The sequence below is a fragment of the Falco punctatus genome (assembly GCF_963210335.1).
Source record: "Falco punctatus genome assembly, chromosome: 6".
NCBI classification, from domain to species: domain Eukaryota; kingdom Metazoa; phylum Chordata; class Aves; order Falconiformes; family Falconidae; genus Falco; species Falco punctatus.
Genome location: NC_137585.1, coordinates 39,056,876 through 39,082,222, shown reverse-complemented (window position 1 = coordinate 39,082,222; position 25,347 = coordinate 39,056,876). Strand labels below are relative to the sequence as shown.

Below are 25,347 nucleotides of genomic sequence, written 5' to 3'. Positions count from 1 at the left end.
ATTTCAGTCTCCACTTTTTGATAATTGAACTACGTTTCATATGTTTGTGTAAATCTGTATTTCACTTAAATCTTTCTCTTGGACAAACATAGAGACAAATGTACTTACAGGTACTGCTTTCTTGGTTTCAGTGGGCCATTACATATTTTGTCTTGACTGCCTGGTATTGTACATGTAGTATCAGCACCTATGACGTATATCTCTTCTTTGCCACTCAGATCTTCTTTTCCTTCTATACAAGGTGGGTTTGGGAAGCCTTCATTTGTAAAATATGGCCTTGGTCTGTTGAAGTAGGCATCATACCACTTAGTAACATTCCCATCATGCTGAGCTATTATCAAGAAAAAAAACATTCCCATCATGCTGAGCTATTATCAAGAAAAGAAACAATCAGATACAATTTACATTCTGACCAGACTGTAATTAAAGAAGTTAAATAGGAAATTAATATTTTTAAGAGCTTAGCACACTATCACTGCTGTTTACAAAACTAAGTCTATAACTGTATTTGCATTTGAACCCAAATTTCCTTGTTATCCACACTATCTATATTTTGTTAACTTAGAGTCACTTGAATTTTAAACTGAGCACGGCTAGCAAAGACAGTAATATGAGTTTACTCTAAAGACTGTTTCATAAATGAAATGACTAGATTTTCATAAGTGGATAGTACCCAGCAACTCAGAAGAAAAATCTTCAAAATGTTGCTTAACATGGTATTTGTATGTCTATCCATTCAACAGAATCTTCACAGCAATAGCTATGAAGTAAATGTATGTAGGATTAGTGCTAAAATGCAAAATTCAGAAAAAGGCAAGAGACATAATGTGAATTTCCCTAGTGTGAATGCTTCTATACTTTGAAAGCAAGCAAAACAAGGGAATTAAATAACTGGAATTTGTCCTTTTTAGGTAAAGTAAGCTTGACCATATGATGTCCTGTCATGAAATTCCCACTCACATTGGTGGGCAATTACTCAAAAGAGCATCATGGCAGTTCATATGAGTAAATGTTCATCAGTCCATACAAGGGAATACCCATTCTAACTCACAGTCTACAGAAGGGATTTACATAAATCCCTCTGCCCCCATTCTGAAATGGAAATATCAACTGCACATGACTGCATTCTTTTGCAGGCAACACTAATAGCAACAGAAGAATAACCTTGCAAAAAAAAGTTTCAGATTGATCTACCTTTCACAAATGCCAAACTTTTTTTTTTAAAAGGAAATGGGCAATAAAAAAATACAATGATAACAATAGGGCCAGATAATCTTGGTGACTTCAAACAGCACAGGTGATTCTTCATTGGCAAGCGTTCCCAAAATCCAGTACCCAGCCCACAAGTATTGTGAAAGATACTTTGCTCTTAGTACTGTTGCCACAGCTGAAGTGACTTTGTTAGCTGCTTTCTAAAGTGAAATTACTGAGACCCAAGAAAGGAAATAAAAAAAGAAAAGACAAACATCCTGAAAATAAAGAAATTAAAAAACCTCAAAACAATTTTCAAGAGGACTTATAAAATTCTACCTCCAGCTTCCACAACAAGAACTTGTATCTTCTTGATAGGGCCATGATCATCACTGTAATAACATATTGGCATTCTGATTGTAATTGTTGTAGCTGTGACAAGTAATGCCCCATTGGTATCATAAACTGGTGTTGGTTTCTTTTTAGGTCGTGGTGGTTCTGTTTTTAAACAAAGATATATCACAAAGTTTTGTTTTAAAATGTTTTCACTACAAGTACTTTGTTGAGGCACATAGCTGTGTTATGCAAGACAAATCTTCAGCATAGGTTCAGGGAAAACTTAATGTTCTACTTAATGCCTTAAGCCTCTAAAACCTGTATTCTGATAACTGCCTCTGCATATCAGTTTTCAATTAAAAGACAAAACAAAAGACTGAGTCTCAGTTTCTCAGTGAATTTCAGTCAATGACTGTATTTATTTCCACAACTGTGATACTGTATACTTAGCTATACCTCTGTGATATTCTTTTAAGCTGTGTGCTGATGGTAACTAAAATACTGGTCCAGTATGATTACTTCACTGAGTTTGCACATGGTTTACAGTATTACTTAGATACGAATAGCAAATGATCAGTGTTATGCAGCAAAATTGAGCACTGCAATTCAAGGCTGCCAGTTATGAGTTCCTGCTCCTACATTATGCCATCTTTAAATAAAAGACAAAGGCACACAACTGTGTACTCAGGTGTAACAGCAATTTCTTCAGCATTTATAGAGATTTCAGCTAAAGGGTATTTTATGAAACATACCTTTTATATCCATGGTTATTTTCAATTGAATTTTTGGCCCTGCACCAGCACCATTAATTGCATACACCTTAAAAAAACAAACACTTGTTTTAATGTGTATTTGTAAGAGCTTCAAACTAGCAAAGTCTGGATATATTTGAAGCAACAATGAATACTGAAACACTCCTTTTGCCATTCATACTCTGCTAGAACTTACTTCATACTTCTTTAGAGTCATAAGTACAGTAACACTTCATCACTCGTAGCTCTTACAAAAAGGAGAAAAACATGCCCACTTAAATAGTTATGTCGACTCCTCTCCTGTCCTAGGCTGATTATTTGAAAGGACTTCATGCACATACTTCTAGCAAGCTTCCCTTGCAGAACTGAACCTTTCATCTAAGCCAAATGAACAATGCAAGTAGTGGAATTAAGAGAGGAATTTAGTCTTGTAGTTGTGATGATGTGCCACAGGCTGCTTTGCTAGCACATGAACTGGTGGTCCACAGTACAAAGCTAACCACTAGTGATGTGTCCTGTTCCCACTTGCTCTACCCTCTCATTGCTCCCCTCATTCCTCAGACTTGTCTCTCTTCACACCCCAGCTAACATTCTTGCCATGAAAATCTCATATTCAGCCTAGGTTTAAGTTCCCTATTCAGACTAATCTCTCACTCATTCCAAAGAAAAATGCCAAAGAAAAAGTAACAGTTCTTACGCTGACATTATAGGTATGTCCTCCTTTTAGTCCTTCTATCATGGCAGTAATTGACTGATCTGTTTTACCAATGACACTAAGGTTGTGGATCTGGATGGCAGCTGGGTCATCTTCATTGTAAACCATAGCTTGATACACCTGAATATTTCCATTTGGTTCAGATGGCGGCACGAATGTTACTTGGAACTTTGTTACTTCGTCTGGTATCTTCTGAAATGTTATGTTGTTAGGTGGGTCTTCAGGTACTGAAATAAATAATTCAATGATCCACTTAATCAGTTTACTACTATTACTATTAGAGTAAAACCTGAAAAGTTACAAATTATATTTTTGTATATCAGTATTTTTTCATTGGTATTTTCTGGTTTTATTAAAGAAATCTCAAATCCTTACTGCATATATAAATATTTATAAGGAATAAAAATTTAATATTTAGTGAAATCCTATTCTGAATGATAGAATTTAATACTACAAATATTAAAAATATTTTTTAGATAGCCCTTGGAATGTCTTTATCAGAAAAGCTTCTTCTAATTTTCTACTCAGAAAGCCTGAAGGCATCATTATACCTTGAAATACATCCGGTGTAAACAAATCGTTGCATGGGTTGACAAGCGAGAAGCAAGTGCTAGTCTTGATTATCCCTTTCTGAAAGCCCTCTGTCAACAGCAAGCTCCCTCCCAATATAAACAAGCCACCATGCTCCTAAGAGTCTCTGCTCATTACAGCTAACTCTTTAGGAAAAAAAATTCCACTAGCCAATATCCAGACACAAACACAACATGCATTTTTCCCAAAGACAGTTTTTTGTCAGAAACTTATTCCAGTAGTTTATTCTCAAGACAGCAAAGTTATAAATCATTTCCCCAGTGTCCCTATTTGAAAAAAAAAAGGCTATAACATTCTTTCCAGGCAGCTAAATATTTATTGCTCTACCTGAGCAGACAAGTATGTAGCATGACCTCTAAATAGTGAAATCAAGCAACTGAAGGTAAACACATTCCCTCAGCCACGGATTTAGATGCAGTTGTCATACCTTCCAGTTTTTTTACACCAGCCAACAAATGCTTACTCAGACTTCCCTGGAGTAAGTCAGCCATATGCTAGACTATACAAACAGATGAGGTGAGATGAGTAACTCTAAGGTTACTGCACATACTAACATATCACATTTTTACATAAAAGAGAGGGCTACCAAAAAAGATAGCTCATAGGACGGACCCAGCTACCACCTAATTTAATCTTCAATCATTCTTCCAAAGTAAAAGACCATATCAGCCTCCAGGGATATAAACAGGTCATGAAATCCTTACAATTTAATGTATTAAAGGCATTATACATAATATACACACACTCATTAGGGACATTAAACAAAAGATAAATGATAAATACAATCACTGTGTAGTATGTCTAAATCTGAAATCAACCTTCGTATATAGCTAAAAAAGTTGATCTGCAGCTAATCTCACTAGATATAAGGCAACTGTAGTTTATACACAGTTGATAATTAGTCTGAAATGAAACTTCAGTATCTTTTCAGAAAATATTTTTATTGCTTTGTTTGTTTGTTTATATATATCCTTAGTGAACAATTCAAACCCAGCAAAGATAGCAGACAGAACATAACCAGGAGCTATGTATGTAAAGCTAGAATTATGTCTTCCCCATGTACATCTGTTTATATTTTCCTAAGTAAATGCTATCTACTCTTCTGTAATGTAGCCTCTCAGAATCATGAGGTCCTTACACAGTTCCTCACTCTCACCTCTCAGTTTTATTTCTCTGAGTAACTTAATAGCATCAGCAACTTTTGTCACCTTAATATCTACCCCATTCCTCCAGAGTGTTTTGAATCTGTGGAAGAGCTGACTGGAGCACAGATCCCTGTGGGCCTTCACTAGCAACCTCCTTCCACAGAGAATACACAGATTGTGTCCTCAAAAAAAAAAAAAAAAAGTGTCTTACCCTAAAGGTAAGTCTTAGCACTTATTATCACCAGCACTTTTTTCATTGACTGCCACCTTTTTAAATATTAAAAAAACCACTGTGAGTAAAAATTTTCATTAAAAGTGCACCATGTGTTCAAAACTCTCATTTATTTGTCAGATGAAAGAAAAACTGCAAAGTTGGATGTATATAGAGAAAAATACAAACCTGCTTCAAAAGTGGAGACAATTACTGGAGAACTAGCCTGGCCTTCAAGGAGTGCAGCATTAACATCCCCCGTAAAGGCAATGATTACTACCGAATACCTTGTAAATGCTTTTAAATCAGAAATTTCTAAGACTTTACCCTCTTCATTTGTCTTCAGAAATTGAGCTTTATAATTGTCATTATCTACCTGTAAAATAATATTTTTTAAAAAAATTATTACAAGACTTGAAAGAGCTGAAAGCAGGACATTATTATTTGAACACCTTATTTAACTTTTATCTTTCCACTTTTCTAACCATTTACATAAAAGTGTTCACAAAAATTCTCCAGCAATCAAGACCAGAAAGCTGCACAGGTGAGTGCACTCCCATCTCACCCATGTGTTGCCTCTTCACCACTTCACATAGTATGGGATTAAGGAAATGGGCTGTTTGCTTGGTGCTGTCTTCCACCAAGCAAACATGAATCAATTGGTAGACACTGGTCCAGGGGAGCTGTAGCAACCTGAAATGGGAATCAAAGTAGGCAAAGATCCAGAAGATATGCAGCTATATAGCAGAAGATTGTTCGGAATAGCAGAAAATTGTTTGGAATACAAAAAACAAAATGAAAATTGGGCAGCAATATATAATGTTATGACTGCAGAAAGTGGTATTCATCTTGGGATATATTAATAGAAGCAATACTTGTAAGACAGTGGGGAAGGAGCATCCTCTCACTAGAAAAGCTGGAAAGGAGAAATAATTTGAGTTAAATCTAGAAAAGGGAGGATGGTGGAAGACAGTAACAACTTCAAAATATAAAAAATGATGTTATTAAATTTAAGATATTCCATTGTTTATAGTGTTCATGAAAACACAAATAGAAATTATATTTGCACTAAAAAAAAGATTAGAATTAAAAACTGCAAAAACTGCAATGATATATCTAAATATCTAAAACCTAGAACAATCTATTGAGGGTTACTGAGCAATTTTCAGCTCTGGACATTTTTAAGAACAGGATAATGAAGGATTTGTGAGGAAGACTTTAGGTACACTTGTTTCTGTGTTAGAGCAGGATATGGACTGGATTACGTCTTGGGATCCCTATCATCCATACATCTCAAATAATCTCTAGTTCTGTAGCAAAATCGACAGTGTTGGGCTTTATAGCCAATTAATCACTTTTAATGTTAGCTTAAAAAAAAGAAAAAAATGGGAGCTTTTCTAGTGTTTGATCAAGTATAATTTACAAAATTCTTTTTATGTCTATACCCACTACTTCAGTTAATGATGTTTTCATTACTGTTTCTTCAGTGTGTAATTTGAAAAGAGGATTAGGTAGCTGTACAGTAGTTTTCCCACTGGATGAAATCTGTATTAAATACAGCTGCTAAAATATTAGAATAGTTCAAGCATAACTTTTATTTGACAGTTATGCATACATCCCCACTGAGAATTAACCTGAACTAAACTTTCTGATGGACTAAACAGACATTCATTTTCTGGGATGGCCATCAAGAGCTGAAACACTTTTTCCCATCTGACTACGAAACATCTGGCATATAAATATTTATAAAGAGCTAAAATAGAATCACACCACTACATCATTATGTATGTCAATATGTAACTGCAAGGAACATCCTAGCAATTTAAACAGAACCCTAATTCACTAATGAATACTAATTACTACCTTTTAGGAATAAAGACATCACAGAGCAGAAATCTGAAATTATTCTGTTCTGTGAGACTAATTTTATAAATCCTTAAAGATACTCAGTTTAGAATTAAAATGAGTAAAGTTGTACATACAAAAATTTTGTGGAATTTGGAGTCTTCATAAAAATTTTCCCACTGGGACAATAAAATAAATACTGAAATTTCCACTGAAAAAGGTTGTGACAACTTTATTGGCCTTTAAGAAGGAATAGATTTGTCTACTAAGATGATTAGCTACAGAACTGACACCTGTAGTTATTGATGATTAGACAAACAACATCTGATTACAAGGAATCCCCAAACATAAAGCTAGATATCCGAAAAATATCTGGAAAAAAATTTCCATTTTGTAAAAACAAAACCAAAGCCCTTCAAACCGAACGTTTAAAACAGATTTTTAAGTTCCTTCTGAATGCTGTCAGGCTCACATCAAGCATTCCATAGTTCATTTTACTTTATGATTTTTACAGTAACATATTTATAAGGTATTTATAAAATTTTCATAGTGTAGAACCAGATGATATCCTCTTTATAATTTAGGAATTACCAGACAGAGGAGAAATTGTTTACATAAATATTGATTAAATATTACACGCACAAAAAATCAAACTTTGAAAATTGAATTTGGAAGTTTTATCAAAAGCATGAAAATCATTTTTTTGGTTGATGCACTATAATGCTGTTTAGTCAAAAAGGACAGGAACTTTTGACAAAGAAAAAGTCTTCTCTAACTTTAGTAAAGAAGAAATAAAAATTGTTATGTAGTTTCTATTGACCTATTAAATTGGCCAAGGAATCATTCCTCCCCTGTTAGTATTCCCCTTGTTATTGCACATCCTTCATCCTGTCATATTACTGCTATGGTAGGTAAGTGTGCTCAGAACTGAACAGATTGCACTCTACATACTGTACAATTAAGTCAGAGGAAGAGAATGTAGCAAGTCTGTACATTTCTATGTCTTTTAACTTTACAGAGGAGCTTAAAAATATTTGGCATTTTTTTATTGATCTCCTTAGAAGTTTTGATTGCACAAAAATCTCAGCATTAATATTTTAGCATATCTCTAATTCTTATAACTGATTCAGAGACAATGAAAAGATACACATAATAGTCTTACTGCCTTCTCAGAAAATTGAAAAAAGCTTTCTATTTAAAGCCTTTAAATAGTTTGATGTAGTCTTTAATTTTTTTTCCTATTATCTAACAGACTGATTCCAGATTTTTAAGGCTACAAACAGCATTTTCCTGGGTAAGGTCTGGTAAACTGCTCCCCATTTTCACTGATAGCCCTGTCTTTATAATTTCTGGAAGAACAGGGAACCTATATCCTACTTAAAACTTCTCATGTGCTCAAACTTAGAAAGTTTCATATTTTGCCACAGGGAAGGAAATGAGTTATTAATGGTTGTTTTAAGGAGTATTGTAAGGGTAGCAGAGGATGAAAAGAGAAAGGCCACTAGAGCTTTCCTCTTATGTCAGCCTTTTTTTGCTTATAAAGGTGAAAGAGAAAGAAGTGTTATTGTTGTGCTACCAAAATACAGCTAATCTGATGGGCAGTGCACCAAGTGGGAAGGGGGAAATCAAGTTTGACTAAACTTTGCCCTCTGATATGGTGAAACCTTATACAAGTCACCTCTTTTTCCTAGGCTCTGCACTGTGGTTTGTGGTTTGTAAAATCATGGCAATGAACTTTTCCTTCCTTTGAAGAAAAAACCCAAAGTAATTATTTTTACAGGTAAACAGCATCATTATTGTTAGAAAGAGGTACACCTCCACAAAGCTCAGCTACTGTTTTCCTGTATACATTTATAGCTATACTTTTTTCATTCCAAGACCTATTATTATCACACATTTTTTAATACCAAGTAATTAATTTATCTCCCATTAAGAAATTTATAAATGTACAGCTAATTCCTATGTGAAGTTTATGTGGAAATAGACACAGCCATATTGTTTTTCAAACCTAGTTTGTGTCTGTCCTGTAATTTCTGTAAGAACATCTACTGTGGTATTTATATCACCAAACATCTCTATTACTACCAACAATAAAACAGTTGCCTTACTGAGGTAATGTCTATAAGGTAGCATGTTGGTCCAGTAATGATGACAGGTTCACTCCAGCTGATATTAATACTGTGAGGAGATGTAGCTAACACGGTCACATTTTCTGGAGGACCATCTGGAGCTGTAGAAAAAAATATGTACATGGATCATGGCCAAAGAAGTTCACAAACAATAACCCAGTGATTTTAGTGGTCAGCAGAGGTTATTTTTCAACCTGAAAATAAAACTTTTTCACAAATCTACCATTAGACACTGTTTAAATAATTACAACATTTTTTCTTTCTCATATATAGAGTATGATTTAGAAAAACATTTTTCATTGCAATTAATACTTTTGTAGAGTATGAGCTCCCTGCAATTTCATCTTAAGCTGAAATTATAGGTTTTTTTAATTATAAGTAATTTATATATATTTTACATGACACAAGAAAAATATATATAACTATTTAGACAAATAGACAAGCATAATATATTTGTTTATGTCACATGAATCATTGAAGAACAAGAAACTGTAAAAACACAAGGTCTTCTGCATGCTAGAAAAAAAATTGTACTAGAACAAAGCATTTTATACAGAAAAAAAAATATTTTCTAGATTCTCTTTCAACTTATTCTTAACATGTTGAGAAACTCCGGAAAACACACACACAAAAATTATAGGAATTGTAAGCATGTTCATGTAAGAATGTTCACATTAAGAAATGGGATTTTCCTAAAATTTCCTTTTGTCAAGATGATACATGAATTAAGCTAGTTATCTCTTATTCATGAATAAGAAATTACTTCAATCATAATAACAACACAGCAATTCTCAGTAAGCAGTATTACTTTTTTATAATGACTGTGGTAAAGTTCAGGAAAATAAAATTTGGAATAGAGGTGACAACAGATTTGTAGATAATGCCAGAACTTGGCTCCATGGTGCCTTTTTTGGGTCTACAGTAAAAAAAGAAAACTGTGATACCTATCAGTGAACAGCCTGTTATAGAAGTAACAACAGATTTGTACAAGAGATTTCCAGAACTTGGCTTCATGGTGCCTTTTTTTAAATCTACCATCAAAAATACAGCTATGATTAACACATATCAGTGAACAGTCCATTGTAAAAAATGGTAACAGTATCATATATATATCCTAATCAGAATATGCAGTCTCTTTTCTCAAACATGATTAATACATGAATATGATTCTTTTCACTATTAATCATTAGGTAAGAGGGCTTAATGAGGAAAATTGTAGTGTACACAAGGCTACTTAGTTTTTTAGGTAGAAAACAGGTTAGGAAAAGGAAAAATAGCATGGAAGGAGGTATGTAGCTATGGAAATTATGTGTGAAAGATTTATAAGGAGAAATCGTAAAATTTTGCACTGTGAAGGTGAAAATTTTGCACCATGGTTGCAGAATACAACAGGAAGATTTGAGTTGATAAGATGCTATGACAAGTTTAGGGTGTTGGATTACGGGACGTATATTGCTGTGCTGGGATTAGCAGGAATATAGCAGACTTTGTAGGCAGGATCAGATTCAACTATTGGAAGCAGTCCCCAAAAATACTGAATAGCATGGAACAACTGAATGAAGAGTGTAACTGAATGAACTCTGAAAGCACGGGAGGGTAGTGAAAGAGGAGACTGCTCGGAGAAGGCTGGCTGTTGGGTGGGGAGTTAGAAGACACAAAGCAAAATACAAGGGCAAGCATGTTCCCTAAAAACTACAGGACTATAAACTATAGTTTAGTTCCCTAAAAACTACATAAGCACAAATTAAGCCTATTTTCCAGGTAACGCGTGTCAGATTTGTTGCTCAAACAGTGCCTTTTAGTGTAAATACTGCCTTCAGTAACTATGGCAGTGGCAGTATCTTTATTACCAGCTGAAATTTCTGAAAAACACTATAAAATTATATATATATAGCTTCTTGAGCCTTAGTTTCCAAACCAACCAAGTTTGCTAAGACAATTTTCCTTTACTTTTTTGCAATATTAATGGGGCATTTTATCTCCCAATATTTTTTTTCAGAAGCCACTTTATGCTTATGCATTAGGCATTGATGGTGTGAAATAATTTTCAAGCACAATCTAACCTACAAATTATCCAGCCTGAGGTTACTTAAATGGATAATTTGCCATATGCAGTTTATATTTAAAATGTTTTTAGATCTTTGCAAGAAAACTCTAATTGAGTGTGCTGTATTTAAGATAAATATCTAAAATACATCTATGCATTAATACCTGGTTTATTTTTATCATGAAAAGTACAATATCAGACATCAACTGAATGATACTGAAATTTAGAGATATTTTCAAAATAACCTGTATAATTAGAAGGAAAACTAGAAAAGGAAATGTGTCTAATGTGTTTTATGTCTTAAAAAATCATCCTTTTTAAAACTGTGTTTCATTCATTGGGTAACTGCCACGTTCTGATTTAGGTTTGTTTGTGAAATGAATCTAGTCAATATGAGGCCATGATATCACTGTACCCTTTCTCTTATAAATCACGGCAATTTACTCAGCAGAAATGACCCAGTCTTATTCTCTCATTCCCCCATAATCCAATCACTTCCTCTCATAAGCACTTTTCTCCTGGTTTTCACAATAATGCATTTTCTGTAACTAATAACCATCATTTCCTGATTATCATGCTTCTATCCTTGCACAGGAATGTGGGTCTTTGGAGGTCAGGGTCATCTTTCTCATCCATCTGTGTCCTGATGCTAAGGCAGCAGTTAAGTGTGTTAGCTTGAAGATAAGTCTGGATAGCCCATTATTTACCATAATCCTCAAAAATAAGACTGAACACTCCAGTCTTCTGCCAGAAATTCATGCTTGCCAGTTTGGTTAAGACCAGTTCTTTTTTTCTTTTTCCTAACAAAAATTAAGCTTGAGGTTCAGTTATTTCATTTTAGAATCACCTAGGTTACTTTTACAGATATAAACATTTAAATACAGGTATTAGGCCATATTTACTTTCCAATGTTTAGTTCTGAAAGAATGAAAGGAACAAAGGAAAACAAGTTCTCTCAATCAAAACCTGCCAGAAGAAAGGGCATATAACAACAAGACATGAAATCTTATTACTTCTCACCACACAGAAGCATTTACTTATGCCAAGCAAGTGGGTATCAGCAGGGATTGGGAAAGAAGGTGCTGAAAAGAGATGCATAACCCTCTGCCCCATGCATCTATGTCCTAGCCTTCGTGGAACATTCGAACATCTGGGATTTTCCTTTGTATCTCAGTATATCCTGGCATTAGGAAACTTGGCAGTTTACCAAAAAGCATTGCATTGTGTAACTGTATGAGATCCAAAATGAGGTCAGCGATCTCACTGCCATTCATTTTCAACCTAACACTCACCCTGAAAAATTATTTTTTTTTCTTAGAAAGCAAAAGTTTGGCCAATCTTGTTCTCCTTATCAACGTAAAAATGTCTCGGGGTAAGTGCAGGTGAGTGAACAAAGTTTCTCTAGCTATGGAAAACATTTCTTGCCCTTGCCCTTACTGTGACACAACACTGTGATCTTCTGTACTGGTAACTATATAAATCTACGTTACGTTGAAAATATTTCATCTTGCAGAGTAGATTTGGCTCTTGGGTAATCCATCAGCTAGGTAATAACAGTGCCATCAAACTACTTTATGAGACAGTAGGACAATTCCTGTGAGGATAATCTGCAAGACAGAAGGCTGAATAGTTTATCCATGTGATGTGAGAACTGGACTGCACTGAACAACCTATAACACTTTCCACGCAGTAATGCTATACTCACTTTCACTATGGAATACAGCCATTATTTTTGGTTTTAAGCTTGCAAATGAGTTACAGAATCCTAAAAGGAATTCCTGTAGCCTTAAATTTACCTTCATATTGAACAACTGAAATAAGCAGCTAAGATCCTCACCTTAGTTACTGGATATTCAGAATTATCAGGTATTTCTGCTTTAGCACAACAGGCATGTCCCCAACACTTGTAAAGAATATTAAGGGTTTCTGTTACATAATTTTTGCTGTTGTTTTTTTCACCTCTTTTTATTCTGAGAAATGAGTCTAATGGTTTTCAGCTTAAATGCTGTAGCTTCCTCAATATGAGTATAATAACTATAATATTTTCTTTAGGATTGAGATAAACACTAATTTCTGAGAACCCAATTATTTCTGAAGAAAAATCATTTGACTATTACTTCACAACCAAGGTAACTTTCCCTTCGACAGAAGCAATCTCATTTACTGAAAATCAGGGAGTGGCTAACTTCTGCCTTCAAATCTGCAAACACAACTCCCATTGATTTTATGGGCTAAGTACTCAGTGTATTTTACATAGCAGCTAAGCACCCTTAAGCCCTAACAGACCATGTATATTGGCTGTGTACCAGCAGGCTAATCCAGAGGATGCTTGGTCCTGTCCGTGAGGGAAAGGAGAGGGGGATCAACACCTGTTCTCTGGATACACTCCGCAAGGCTGCCCAGAGCAATACTTCTGTTTGTGCACCCTGAATTTCTCTGCCCTGCTACAGGCAGTACCCTTTGCAAAAGAGAAGGGGGAACTAAGGTTTTTTCAGTCTGTTTCCAAAGACTAGTCTTTGGAATGTATGAGGTCAGGTACCTAGAGACCTGCCCTTGCTAAAGATCAGCCGCTGCTCAGGGAGGCTCCCAGCACTGCTGAAGCACGCTGGAACTGCCAGCTGGCTACCCAGCTGTGACATGTCACCTTCCTCTCTTTTTCCTCCTCAGCTGATTGCCATTACTCCAGGAAAAAGACCAGCACCAAGCTACGATACCTGGAACAGTGCCCATGCTTCCTTGACTCCGCAGTGGTGTGTTTTATAGGCAGCTCATCTCCTGATGTGTCACTGATTTAGCTCACGGAAAACTTGTTGCTGCCCACCTCCCTCACCCAGACACTTGGGCTGGAAGAACTGGTGGAACTTTTTTGACTTCTATTTCATCACCATTTGTTAAACTAGCTAATAGAGCATACAGAGGACCTTCTGCTGGGAACAACACTATGTTGGCATGGAAAGGGTTTGTGCAGTCTAATGAGATTTTTATACTTTTAACTACTGTCTCCTCAGTGGGCCTGACAGGAGACTGGTTCTCTCTTAGACCAAATTATCACTGTCCAGAGAGGAAGCCATAAAAAGGATCCTAACTTTATCTGACTGTGTTTTCAATATCTGCCTCTCTGCCCAGTTTAAATCTCTAAACTCCCCAAACTCAACAACAATTTTTTGAAGAGAAATATTTGCATATGTCAGCAGCTGAGATCTGTCCATCTAATAGTAAGAAATCTCCCCCGAGCTGCTGTCTCAAGAGTTTCACGGCTTCTGTTAGCTATTTTCTGCTCCATCTGGGGTTATGTTTTTTTATTCATTTCCCGCCCCCCCCCCCCCCCCCTTTCATTTAAAATATTGCATTAATTTACAAGCATAACATCCCCATAAGAACCACTGGACAAAGAAAGTAAGTGCACATGAAAACGACTCTGCGGTTGATCACAATACAGTTCAAAGGACTGCTTCGTGCTTTATGTGAAAAAATGGGCTGTTGTGATGTTCACTATCACAGTGTCCAAATCTCTTTGCCCTTTGGGGCTTAGAAATTATCTGTTTCAATTTCTCATCTGCAAATGATGACAATATTTCCTTACCTAAAGGAAAAACTGTGAGGCATTTAAGGATAGATGGATGTATTACTGTACAGAGAGTGCACAGATACTATGAGGAACATTATATAAAAGCCTCCTTAATTCACGTCGTATGATTGTAAAAACAGGATTGGAACAAAGGAAGTATGTGGACCATTGCGTAGTCCCTGGAACACAGCTCTTTAAATCACTGGTATCTTTATTATGATTACTTTGGATGGAGAAAGGAGTGAAGGATCTGTGATTTAGTCAGGCCACTCATGGTAATTCTCCATTGTTGTTCTACATGGGCCAGAGGCTGGATCGCAGATGTGCTCTGACCTAGGCTGGCTGCAGACTGGGAAGGAAGGTCATATGTCCTCATGACAACTGCCTAAATAATTTATGTTTCATGTCCCCTTCTCTCAAATATGTAGTGATGACTTATCTGTGACAATTAATTCTTCTCTTACTTGGAAACTGAAATCTTCAGCTGAGGCATGACAGTTCTGATATGTGTCATGGCAGACCTGTACTGGTTACTGTACATGGCTACTCTGATCTGTAATGTCTTTAGGTAGATAGGGTATTGGAAAGAAATCTTCCTCTGAAACTATTGCTTAAATTCTATTGCCAGGAACATACAATAGAATTTCAGGGAAGTGTTATGATGTTAGTGAATAGACTTTTAGTCAAAGAATTAAAAAAAGGACTACTTTTCATTGGCATATCCTACATGTGAAGATGTACTGAAGATGGCATAAAAAGCCAAAATAGCCAAAATTCAGACTTACCAATTCTAGACTGGAATAGGGCTGAGGAATGAAATTGCTGTAGGGTAAGCAGTAAATATAGTAAAGCACACAAAAGGCATCATATTCTAAAGCAGTATCAAGTATACATACTTACTACGTGATTTATATTGTGATATTTCAGATGTGAAGAGTTGCTTATTAACTTCACCAATTAATCCTTATTAACTTCACCAATATTGTAGGTCTATGAAGAAATAACTTCTACCAAGTGTTCTTGCTTAATTAGGTGAACAACACATTGTTACAGCATTATGACACATGGCAGACATCCTTACTTACAGCCAGGAAGTGTTTGCGTAGAAATCCAAGGTGAGTAACTGCCATAACCAACATTTGTACTAGCAGCAACTGCAAATCTGTACCATCTATATTTTTTCAGTCCGTATACTGTCTCTTCTATCCGGTCGTCCAACACATTTTCATATAAATATTGATGCATCTCATATTCAATACATTCCTTAGTTTCCCAGTCACTGCAATGGATGGACTGTAGCTGTGTGGTAATCTTGTAGTTTTGAAAGTAGCCAAGGATAGATTTTGGTGGTCTCCAGTTCAAGGTCACACTTGTTGATTGCACATTGGAGAAAACAATGTCCCTGGGAGCACTAGGAACTAAAAATTGAAACATTTGTAAGATATCTTCATTTCAATGAAAAGTGATTGCGACTATAATTCTTCTATCAAGTGTTGAAAATAAAAATTTTCATACACATGTCTAAAGACCAAGATTCAATTTCATGTGGTTAATAAGGATCACACTGTACATATATAGGTGGTTTACATTTACTATAGCCTTTGAAAAAGAGAAAAGTACTTTTAGGTGTGGCATGCAGGGACAGCTTTGAGAGTGTGACATTGCTGTTGCTACATTTGGGGCTATGTCTCAACTGAGGGAGGGAATATCGAGCAAAGTTATTTTTGGCCTACCCGTAGCATCTTTTACTGCTGTTGCTAACTGGGATTCATCACCTCTTACTTACAAATACTCATTTGTCTCCCTTTTCTCTTGGTAACATATGAAATCCTCAGGTAACACCTCAAGGTTTCATAAGCATCCTGATACACTTTCTGATTGGGAAGTATCACTGCATGCAATATGTTTGTCTATCTTTATATAAGTGCTTTACCAGTTGTTCAGCAAACAACGAATTAAAAGAATGCCAAAGGAAGAGCTAAGTAATATGGCAATACAAAGCAAAAAAAGAAACTTCCCATAAAGTTTGCTTCCATGTATTTGTATACATTTGTATACATGGGTCTACACAGGTTATATTCTTGTACATGGAGACAGAAGCAGTGCACATATGTACATACATGCACACACACTGATCCATTTCTATATTAAGCCAACAGTGTACTCCCAGCTCTTGGAGTCTAGATGCAACATATGGTTTTGTGCTGTATCACACAGTCATACAGTAAGCTAATATTATCTCTAAGACTCTGTAAGATAATACTAATACTCCCTGTGGCAAAAAATGTGCAGAGAAATCAGCTCAGAAATCATTTTGTGCACTTAGCTTTAAAGAGTGCTTCAGAATCTTCAGAGGACAAAGTATCGCTGGTAAAAGAAATACACATGATACATCCTCAAACTGAAACCGAAGAAGTCCCAAGGCTTACATAAAGAATAAAAGGATCCCAGACCAACGTTACTGGGGAAGAAAGAGAAACCCCTCCATTTTTTGTTTCTTCAGCCTTGTGGGAATATCTGATCTCTGCTTTCATCTGCAATGATTTGTTTATGAAAATCATCATAATATAACAAGCTGAAGCTTCTCCACTAAATACATTTAACAATAAATGTAAATTCTGAGTCAAACCAAGCTGTGATGTTGAAAAGGTTGAGAAATTCAAATCCCTTTAGATGAGCCCAAAGCAGGTGGAGCCTGCAGGAGAGGGGCCAGGCACAGGAACCGTGGGTGCTTCCCCTGCCCTTTGCTCAGCTCTCACACACGCGTACACATCACAGGGTGCAATAGCCCCGTATGCTCCCACAATGCTACACACTAACTGCAGAACAGGAGCAAAATCTTTCAGAAAAAAAATCTTTGCTAGAGACAACTTCCATCATCAAACTCCATGCTATCAAAATCAAAGTTGTTTTGCTCTGTTATTAGCATGAAGAGATGTATAGGAAGTAGTAAATACAAATGGAACAGGCAGTAACTTTCTTGTTTGATCATAGCTTTGGGGATGTAATACCCATTTTGTCTACTTTCAAAAAAATAAACACTGCAATATTTTCATAATAGCTCTATGAACTGTATTTGCTACTTGTGTCAATTACAAGAAAGGACTTAGTTTGACCATTAATTAATGGAAAATAATGGCAGAGAAATATTCAATGGTTACTATAAAAAAATCTGTATTTTTCCTGAAAAAAATCATCCACTCCATTGTAATATAAGCTATTAATACCTGTTAAGACACTGCAAAGAATATGAATTTTACACACTCGATGATGATGATGATAAATGCAGGATAGAATGGATAAAATTATTTGAGTGAAGTACAAGTTATCACCCTGTCTCACTCTGAACTTGAATTAAAGTTTTTTAATATCCAATTTTATATATTGCAAGAATTAAAAAAACTAAGAGTCAGCAATTCCAAAGACATCAGAACAGGGAATAATTACAAGAATGTAAGAAAATTCAATTCTCTTCCTTCTCACTCAGAGGGGATTACTCTTTATTTTTGATAAGGAATTTTGACCTGACCTTCCCAGGCACACAACTCCAGGAACTCTTGCTGTGATAGGAACTGCCAGTGTTTACAGGTCTGGAATAGAAGTGTGAAAGTATGCAATGTGGAGGTGGAAATAACTGGCTCTAATGCCTCTTAGTCTACCATCACTAACTTCCATCTGCTGAAAACTGATTATCGGACTATACTCCAGTTTAAATGAAAGACTGGATCAAGTACTGAAACAGGGGCTTGGACTAAAGTAGATAGTAACTGGTTGCTTGCTGTGTGCCAAGAGGGAGGTAGAAATACACACCTTCACTTGCTCAAATGTGCAGCTGGTAGAGCCATGGCTGGCACAACTGCAGTCTCTGCACCTAACCCAAGGCAGGTTAAAGAGGCTAGTCACCGGCAGAAAGAGCAGTGCCCATGTTCTAGCCAGCACAGTAGGCTTTCTCAAGGAGAGTGCCCTGTCCCCCCAGTTTCAACAGGGATGATGCCATCAAAAAGAACAGAGAGCTAGAATGTTGCATTGTAATAAAGATGGAAAAGATGCTTGGCAGTTTCACAGAACTAGAAATTATATTAGGAAAAATACCTGTGGCTCTGTTTTGTGGGCTCTCACACAGACCAACAGAAGTCCGATAAAGCCAGCCTCCATGAGCTCCAACAAGTATTTGGTGGAAAGAGAGAAACTCCCAGAGAGTGAGGGAAAGAATGGAGGGCAGAAAAAACAGTGTTTCTCTTCCTATCTGACCTTTTTCCCACTGGCTACAGAAGCCCATGCACTTTACCCTCACAAGGCTGAAGATAATATCTGTGATTATCCTGGTGAGTAACACCACATGAAAGCTGCCATTTTTAAAGATAAACTTGCAGATATCACAACATACAGATTAGACAAACGTTTTTATTGCTATTTTATGTCACCATTTTCCCAGTTTACTAAGATCCATATAAATCAAATATTTCTAACGCATGAAAGAAAGGGTCAGTCAGCAGAAGAGAGGAAAATTTTCTCTGCCAGTGCCTAGACAGACCCTTAAAAGGAATCAGAGCCTTAAATGTTCGTCAGTGCAAAATATATCCCATTTGATGTGATTGCTCACACAGACAAATCAACTCTAAATGTAAACTTCCATTAGAACAAATGAAAAGATGTGATCTGAATCCGGAGTAAACCAGTTTTTCTCAAAGAGCCACAGTGAGGAGCAGTGACACCCAGTGGCACAGTCTCTCTTGCACTTCATGATTGTGTTCAGTGAGACAATTTCAGGACAACTATGCTATTGGGTTACAGATACAAAGAGGATTACAATTACTCTAGCATGGAGAATCAGATTTCCATTCTTCAAGAATGACTAAAATTCCCCCAACTTTTTCTGTCCACAGATGGTACCGATTTGAACAAACCATTCCATGCTTCCTAGAGTAATCATGCAGCTTGTTTAAATTTTCTAAACATGACTCAACTATGATGAAGTGATCACTGTTCAAGCTAAAAACAATTAAAGCCAAAACCTGAATCTTTGTCAATTACTTTTTCAGATTAAATTGGAACTGTAACAAACACTTGATATATATGCTTTTACACACTTTGATACGTGCCTAACAGGAACTTTATTTTTATTCCTAGTTTCCAGAAAGGTACACTTAGAGAAAAGGTATGAAAAAGACAGTGTTTGTGGTATTGTAAGACACTAATTGTCTAGGACTGAGCCCCGATTAGCTAGCTGGCATTCTAGTGCTAATCCTGTATTTAAATTTCCCAGGAATCACGGGCAGGACTCCTTAAGTCTCATCATCACATATCTGACAGTCTTTCCTTATTGAATTAGATTGTATTTGCTATAATTCAGCTAGCTGTGGGAGTAGGGAGTTTTTCAAAGTCTGAAATTTTTGGTGCAATGTACTCTATTGTTTTCCATTTAATAGCTTTCAATTCAGCTTCTGAAAGCCAGCCAGGGAGCTGGTGGAGAGACTGGCCATGAAATGGTGGTGAATTCAGTTTCTGGACTGGAAGAGGAATGAGGTATTTTCAGGTTCATCCACCATTATTCACATGATGGCCAAACTCCAACGAAAAGTGCCTGAAGCCAGATCCACATGGGATTTTAAGCTCCTAAAACCTATTTATGTGCCTGAACTCCTGCTAAAGTTGACAGGAAGCTAAGCACCTAAATAGAAGTTACTTTCACAGATCTTGGCCCCAGTTCCCTACACTCATCTGGCTGCAATGCTAATCAGCTCTTTGCAAAGCTGATGGACTGCTCTGAGATTAAGTTTTCATTTGAGAACCTAAATGAAAGGAAATTCCTGGTAGAAACAGCACCAGGACTGTGCAAAGACTCAGATCAAATTGAACTGGGCCAGTGGAACTGGTTTACACCAACAGAAATACTTGGTAGAAGAAATCTTATTCACAGTGCAAAGATAACCTAAGGGCAGCAAAGGACACACACAAAAAAAGTCTACTGAGAAAAGAGAGAAGTTACAGCTTTCTGCAAAGACTTCTGTGGAAAGCAATGACTACAGCTGCACGGGCCAGGAACAGAAGACAGTAATATGATACAGCATAGTTCCTAACAAAGTTAATAAAAAAAAGTCTGCCTACAGAACAGCTGCTTGTAGCTGGAGTTTGGATTAAAAGAACAGCGGCAGCCTAGAAGTCTGTTGGGTGGTATTAAGAGCATCAATAAGAGGAAAGTAGAACAGATAGCAGTGGCCACACAACAAAAAGTCTTGAGAAAATGAAGGTATCTGAAAAGTAATATTCTGTATTGATTACCTCTATTAATTTTTGTAAGTTTAGTTACCCAAAGAAGTTTCCTGGGTTAAGTTGATAACTCTGATCATACTAAATACAATTTTAGAGAGACTGCTAACTTCAGAGGGACTCCTCATGATATAAAGTCCTGCCCAGTATGAATAAGGACATCACCAATAGCTCCTAAATGATTTTACTCACATAAAAATGTACAAAACTGTAGACCGTTTTTCCCATGACTTGGGACTGATACTATCAGACATGCTTTAAAGGAAATTGCACAGTTGAGAACATGTCTTAAAAAGCCCTCTCTGGAACACATTTCTTAGTCTTCAGTACATTAGAAAAATTAGTCTCTAACTCTGGGATCTAAGCACTGAAACATCAAATCCTACAAACCTGGGGACAAATGCACACCTTTAAGATAAACTTAGAAAAGTAGTGAAAACTGTCAGTTCTCAAGTCTTGGAAGAATGCTCAGCTTTCCAACAAACTGGACAACTGTCTACTTTTCAGTAAAAAAATTTATTTGACCTGTAAATGCTTTCAGTGTCAGCTTTGTATGTATATGTCACCACCATTCATATACATTAATGCAGAGTTGACTTAGTCCTTACAAAAAAAAAAAATCCTTCATCCCACACTATGTGGTTCTTCTATTTTTATCTACCTGCTTATAAAAATAACATCAATACAATTGCATTGGCAGCAATCAAGTGATCACTGCATTTGTCTAGTGAAGATCTGCCATCAACATTAAAGCCATTAATTTACATTTGGTTACAAGATCTAATCAGAAAATCTAAAAAAAATTTCACGTTACATAAAGAATATTGAAAGCTGGAAAAAAATCAGTTTAAGTCATCTTGGAAAGAAGTGTTTCAAAGATTATGTCATGATTCACTGCAATTTTTGGGTACTTTTACTATAATATAGTTTGGAAACATGAACTTGCTGCACTGATTGAACACATAAAACACACTGCTCTTATCTATAGTAGTGATAGGCGACACCGAAGCTCTTCCACTGCCAATGCTGTGGCTCTGCAGTAGGTTGATTACTCTGGATAACCAGGCCAACACACTTCACTGCACATCATGCTTGGGGCCCTAAGGACCACTGTAGGGTACAGGCTTAAATATTTCTTCTAGTGCATTATGGTCACCTGAAGTTCTCTTAATGAGTTAATGAGTAAATTCCTCCAACTTAGAGCTGCCATGAGCTGCTGTGTCTTAAGAAAAAGATTTTTGGTGGTGGAAACAGAGCATTTCCTTGGATATGAAGAAGGCTTTAAGTCCCTGCTATGTTTTGTGCTCCTTGCAGGCCTGGGTGAAATAAAGGCCCACATTTTCCAGTGGGCACCTCCATCATGGAGATACAAAGCCAGAATCTGTAAAGGTTCCGTATGCAGACAGTACAGACATTTTGTGCACAACTAAAACCAGATGATGTTAGTTTGCCACCTCCACACCAAAAGACATAAGAAACTTAGCCATTACCAATCCTTTTAGGCATTACTTTCCTTCATGCACAAGGCATACTTCTGTGTATAGCTACAAGTTAGTATTGGCCAGCACAATCAAGCACAGATTGAATTAAAAAAAAATGTGTCTTGGACAAATTTCTAGCCATATTTCTTTTAAATGTAAGTTATGAATGAATCTCTATTTAGCAGAAAACAAATGGTAAGGACTGTCACTGCAGTACAACAGGGGCCTCAACCTGTTCCAAGCCTCTGTGTTCAGTTATAATATTAAGTAGTACTAGCAGTAAAGAAGGAAAAATTACTCTGTATGTCTTAATATTTTAATCAATATCATTAATATTTCCAGAGAAGAATAAAAAGTCAATCAAGAAAAACTGAATTTAAAAAATTGAAAGCAGCAGCAGTTTTCTTTTAATTATTCATGCTTTGAACCCGCAAGTGGCTTTTAAATTTTTTTATTTTTATTCTTAACTGGATGACTAGTACACTTGTCCCAGACTTGTGAGCTAAGTGAATCTTCACAGCTTTAGCGTGCCTTTTACAGAAGTTTCCTATCATTTTATGGCTCTTTCTCCCTTCTAAAACCTCACTCAATCTTAATGAAATTTCATTTTAATATGTGTGTTTTCTTGAAAATAATCCAAGGATTCAGTCATAAAATCCTAACTCATTTATGCATGTGTGCTTGCTGTATTATCTTTCATATCTTTTATAATATATTTAATCACAAAGTAATATTACCACCACAACAAAGCCGACAGTTTTTAATAACATACTGTAGCCTGGCAGAGGTGGTTTACCATGACAATGGAGGTAGATTAGACACAAAACACTACTAATCTCCTCATAAATTTAATCTTCATGATTCATGTTTAATTGTACCTCGATATGAACAACTTTACCTCAAAAAAAGGCAAATAATCTTGCTAAGAATGTAAAAGTCAAACACTGTGTAGTGAGACACTGAGCCAAATTCAATTTCACTTTATGTCAGAAATAAATGCATTGTCAGTGACTCAGTGCTGGCTACATATCTGTGACTAATCTTAGACCACCATAAATAAGAAGCTGACAACAGCTATAAAACTGTTTCCATTCCCATCCATGAATCTCCAATTCCTAGTACCCAGTCACCACACAACAATTCATGCAAACACACAGTTAAGGAAATGTCCTAATAATAACTAGTTTGTTGCAACTATGACTAAGCAACAACATGTAAGCCAACACTAAAACAGGAAGAAAGGGTCTGTGCAGTGTATGGGCAAAAAATACATGTATCGTAGTATAAATCTGTCACTTTGGAAAACTCCCAGTGACAAGACACGTAACCCACATGTTATAAAATAAAATCTGGGGTTTTTTTCTTCAGCTAGTACAACTCTATGTAACATAGATCACAAAAGACTAGCAGTCTGTCTCTTTAGCTCAGGCTTAATACCACATCCACAGCTTCTCCAGGCTTTGCTCACGCACTAATTAATAGCAGATCCCAAATTTCTCAGAAATCCCAACAGTTAACTTTCCCAGGTGCCAGGCTTCTTTGACATTGCTAGAAGCCTCTTCCCCATCCTCCAAGAAGTGAGGTACCTGGGAAGCCTTCTGTTCTCCTCTGTACCAGAGAGTAATATGCCTCCTGTAAGACTATCTCCAAAACTTTTGGGGTTTGGGCAAGTCCAGTTTTAATCGGGCATCAGCCCACCTGTCTGCATACCCATTCCCAGTTTCAGTCTTGTTCGAGCTCTGAGTCAGGGTTGGCTGTTCAGTAGCCCTGATTTAAAAGAAAGGGTAGAGAGTTATGACTGCAGTTGAGAAGCATCCTTAGGTACATGTTCAGCACAGCAGTTAAGTTCTTTAGAGTATTTCCAGCCAATGCTGTAAGATATGAGTATGCTTATCTCTAATATTTAAACAACGCTTAATTCAAAAGTGGATTTTGAACCCTGCTGATGGGCAGGAGCTCCTGAGTGAACAAGAGGGCACATGACCCAGGCAGAAGTCTTAAATTGCCAAGAAGCCAGACAGAAGGGGACCAACAGAGATCAGAAAATGGCAGAATTTGTAGCAGAGCTGTTTGCTGTTGATGAAGAAGCCAATTTGGAGAGAACATTTTTACCAAAACCAGGTATGGATGTGCTACCTCACAGTTCAAATAGGGGATGTGGCCAGGCATTAGTGGGATGAACTGTATTATGAGGAGAGGCAGTCATCAAAGTACAACTCTGGCTGTTTTCACAGTGTTAGCTGCATTATGCCAGCAAGGGGCTGCTCTGCTTGTCCTCATTTGGAGCTCAGCCATTTGATCTGGAACCAAAGCAGCAGTAGCAGCAGTAGTTCAGCTGACAATACAGATGTGGTCTAGACTCATTCAGACATGCACATCTGCAAGTCTAATTTTAAGAAGTGTGGATATCAAAGCTCAGAGTGAAGCATTAAGGCTCTGTGAATAGGAGAGATCCTATTAGGCTGAACCTAAGCAGGTACATGCCACTTAGGAAGCTACCAGTAGGAAGTCTACGCATAAGGGTAAGTCTGATCTCCAAGCTGAGATGTCTGATTCAAGTCTGCATGGTAGAGTTGCCCCTCTCCACTTGTCATCCAGAACCTGAACTCTGTTGCTGAACAGACTTTTGTATCTATTATTTAACAAAACTGAGCAAAACTCACTCTTTCAGTTGAAATATATATATGAGAATGAGTGCTGCAACTCATCTTGTAAGTTATTCAATAACTTAGTAATTAAAGTATTCCAAAAGCTAGGTTTGGTTTCTAAGCATCAGGGGATACAGTCGTGCTCCCCCATCTCACCCCCATGCTTCCTAATGATCCAGCTGTTCTGAATTAAGAGAGCTCCTCAACTCCACTGCACAAATTGATGTCATTGAAGAGAAAACAAAAAAAGGAACTAAATGCAATAATTGCTCCTGTAATTCAGTAGGAAGGTGAAGTCTTTCTGGATCATGCTCACTGAACATTATTTTTTATTTTTATATTAAACGATCACTGAAGAACAAAAAACCAAAGAGAAATCATCCCTGGAGTAGAAGTCACCCCTAACTAGGAAAGAGGG

General features: G+C 36.6%; 1 protein-coding gene across 1 annotated transcript in view; it reads right to left on the bottom strand.

Annotated features, from left to right (window-relative positions):
- PTPRQ (protein tyrosine phosphatase receptor type Q) overlaps nucleotides 1-25,347 on the bottom strand; it is a 176,051-nt gene that overhangs the window by 44,460 nt on the left and 106,244 nt on the right. The window contains exons 44-50 of the mRNA XM_080393299.1: nucleotides 15,616-15,948; nucleotides 8,895-9,016; nucleotides 5,131-5,317; nucleotides 2,977-3,221; nucleotides 2,280-2,346; nucleotides 1,531-1,689; nucleotides 109-331 (exon numbers count right to left, since the gene is read on the bottom strand). Coding sequence (XP_080249425.1) covers nucleotides 109-331; nucleotides 1,531-1,689; nucleotides 2,280-2,346; nucleotides 2,977-3,221; nucleotides 5,131-5,317; nucleotides 8,895-9,016; nucleotides 15,616-15,948 — 1,336 coding nt within the window. The remainder of the gene's footprint in view (nucleotides 1-108; nucleotides 332-1,530; nucleotides 1,690-2,279; nucleotides 2,347-2,976; nucleotides 3,222-5,130; nucleotides 5,318-8,894; nucleotides 9,017-15,615; nucleotides 15,949-25,347) is intronic.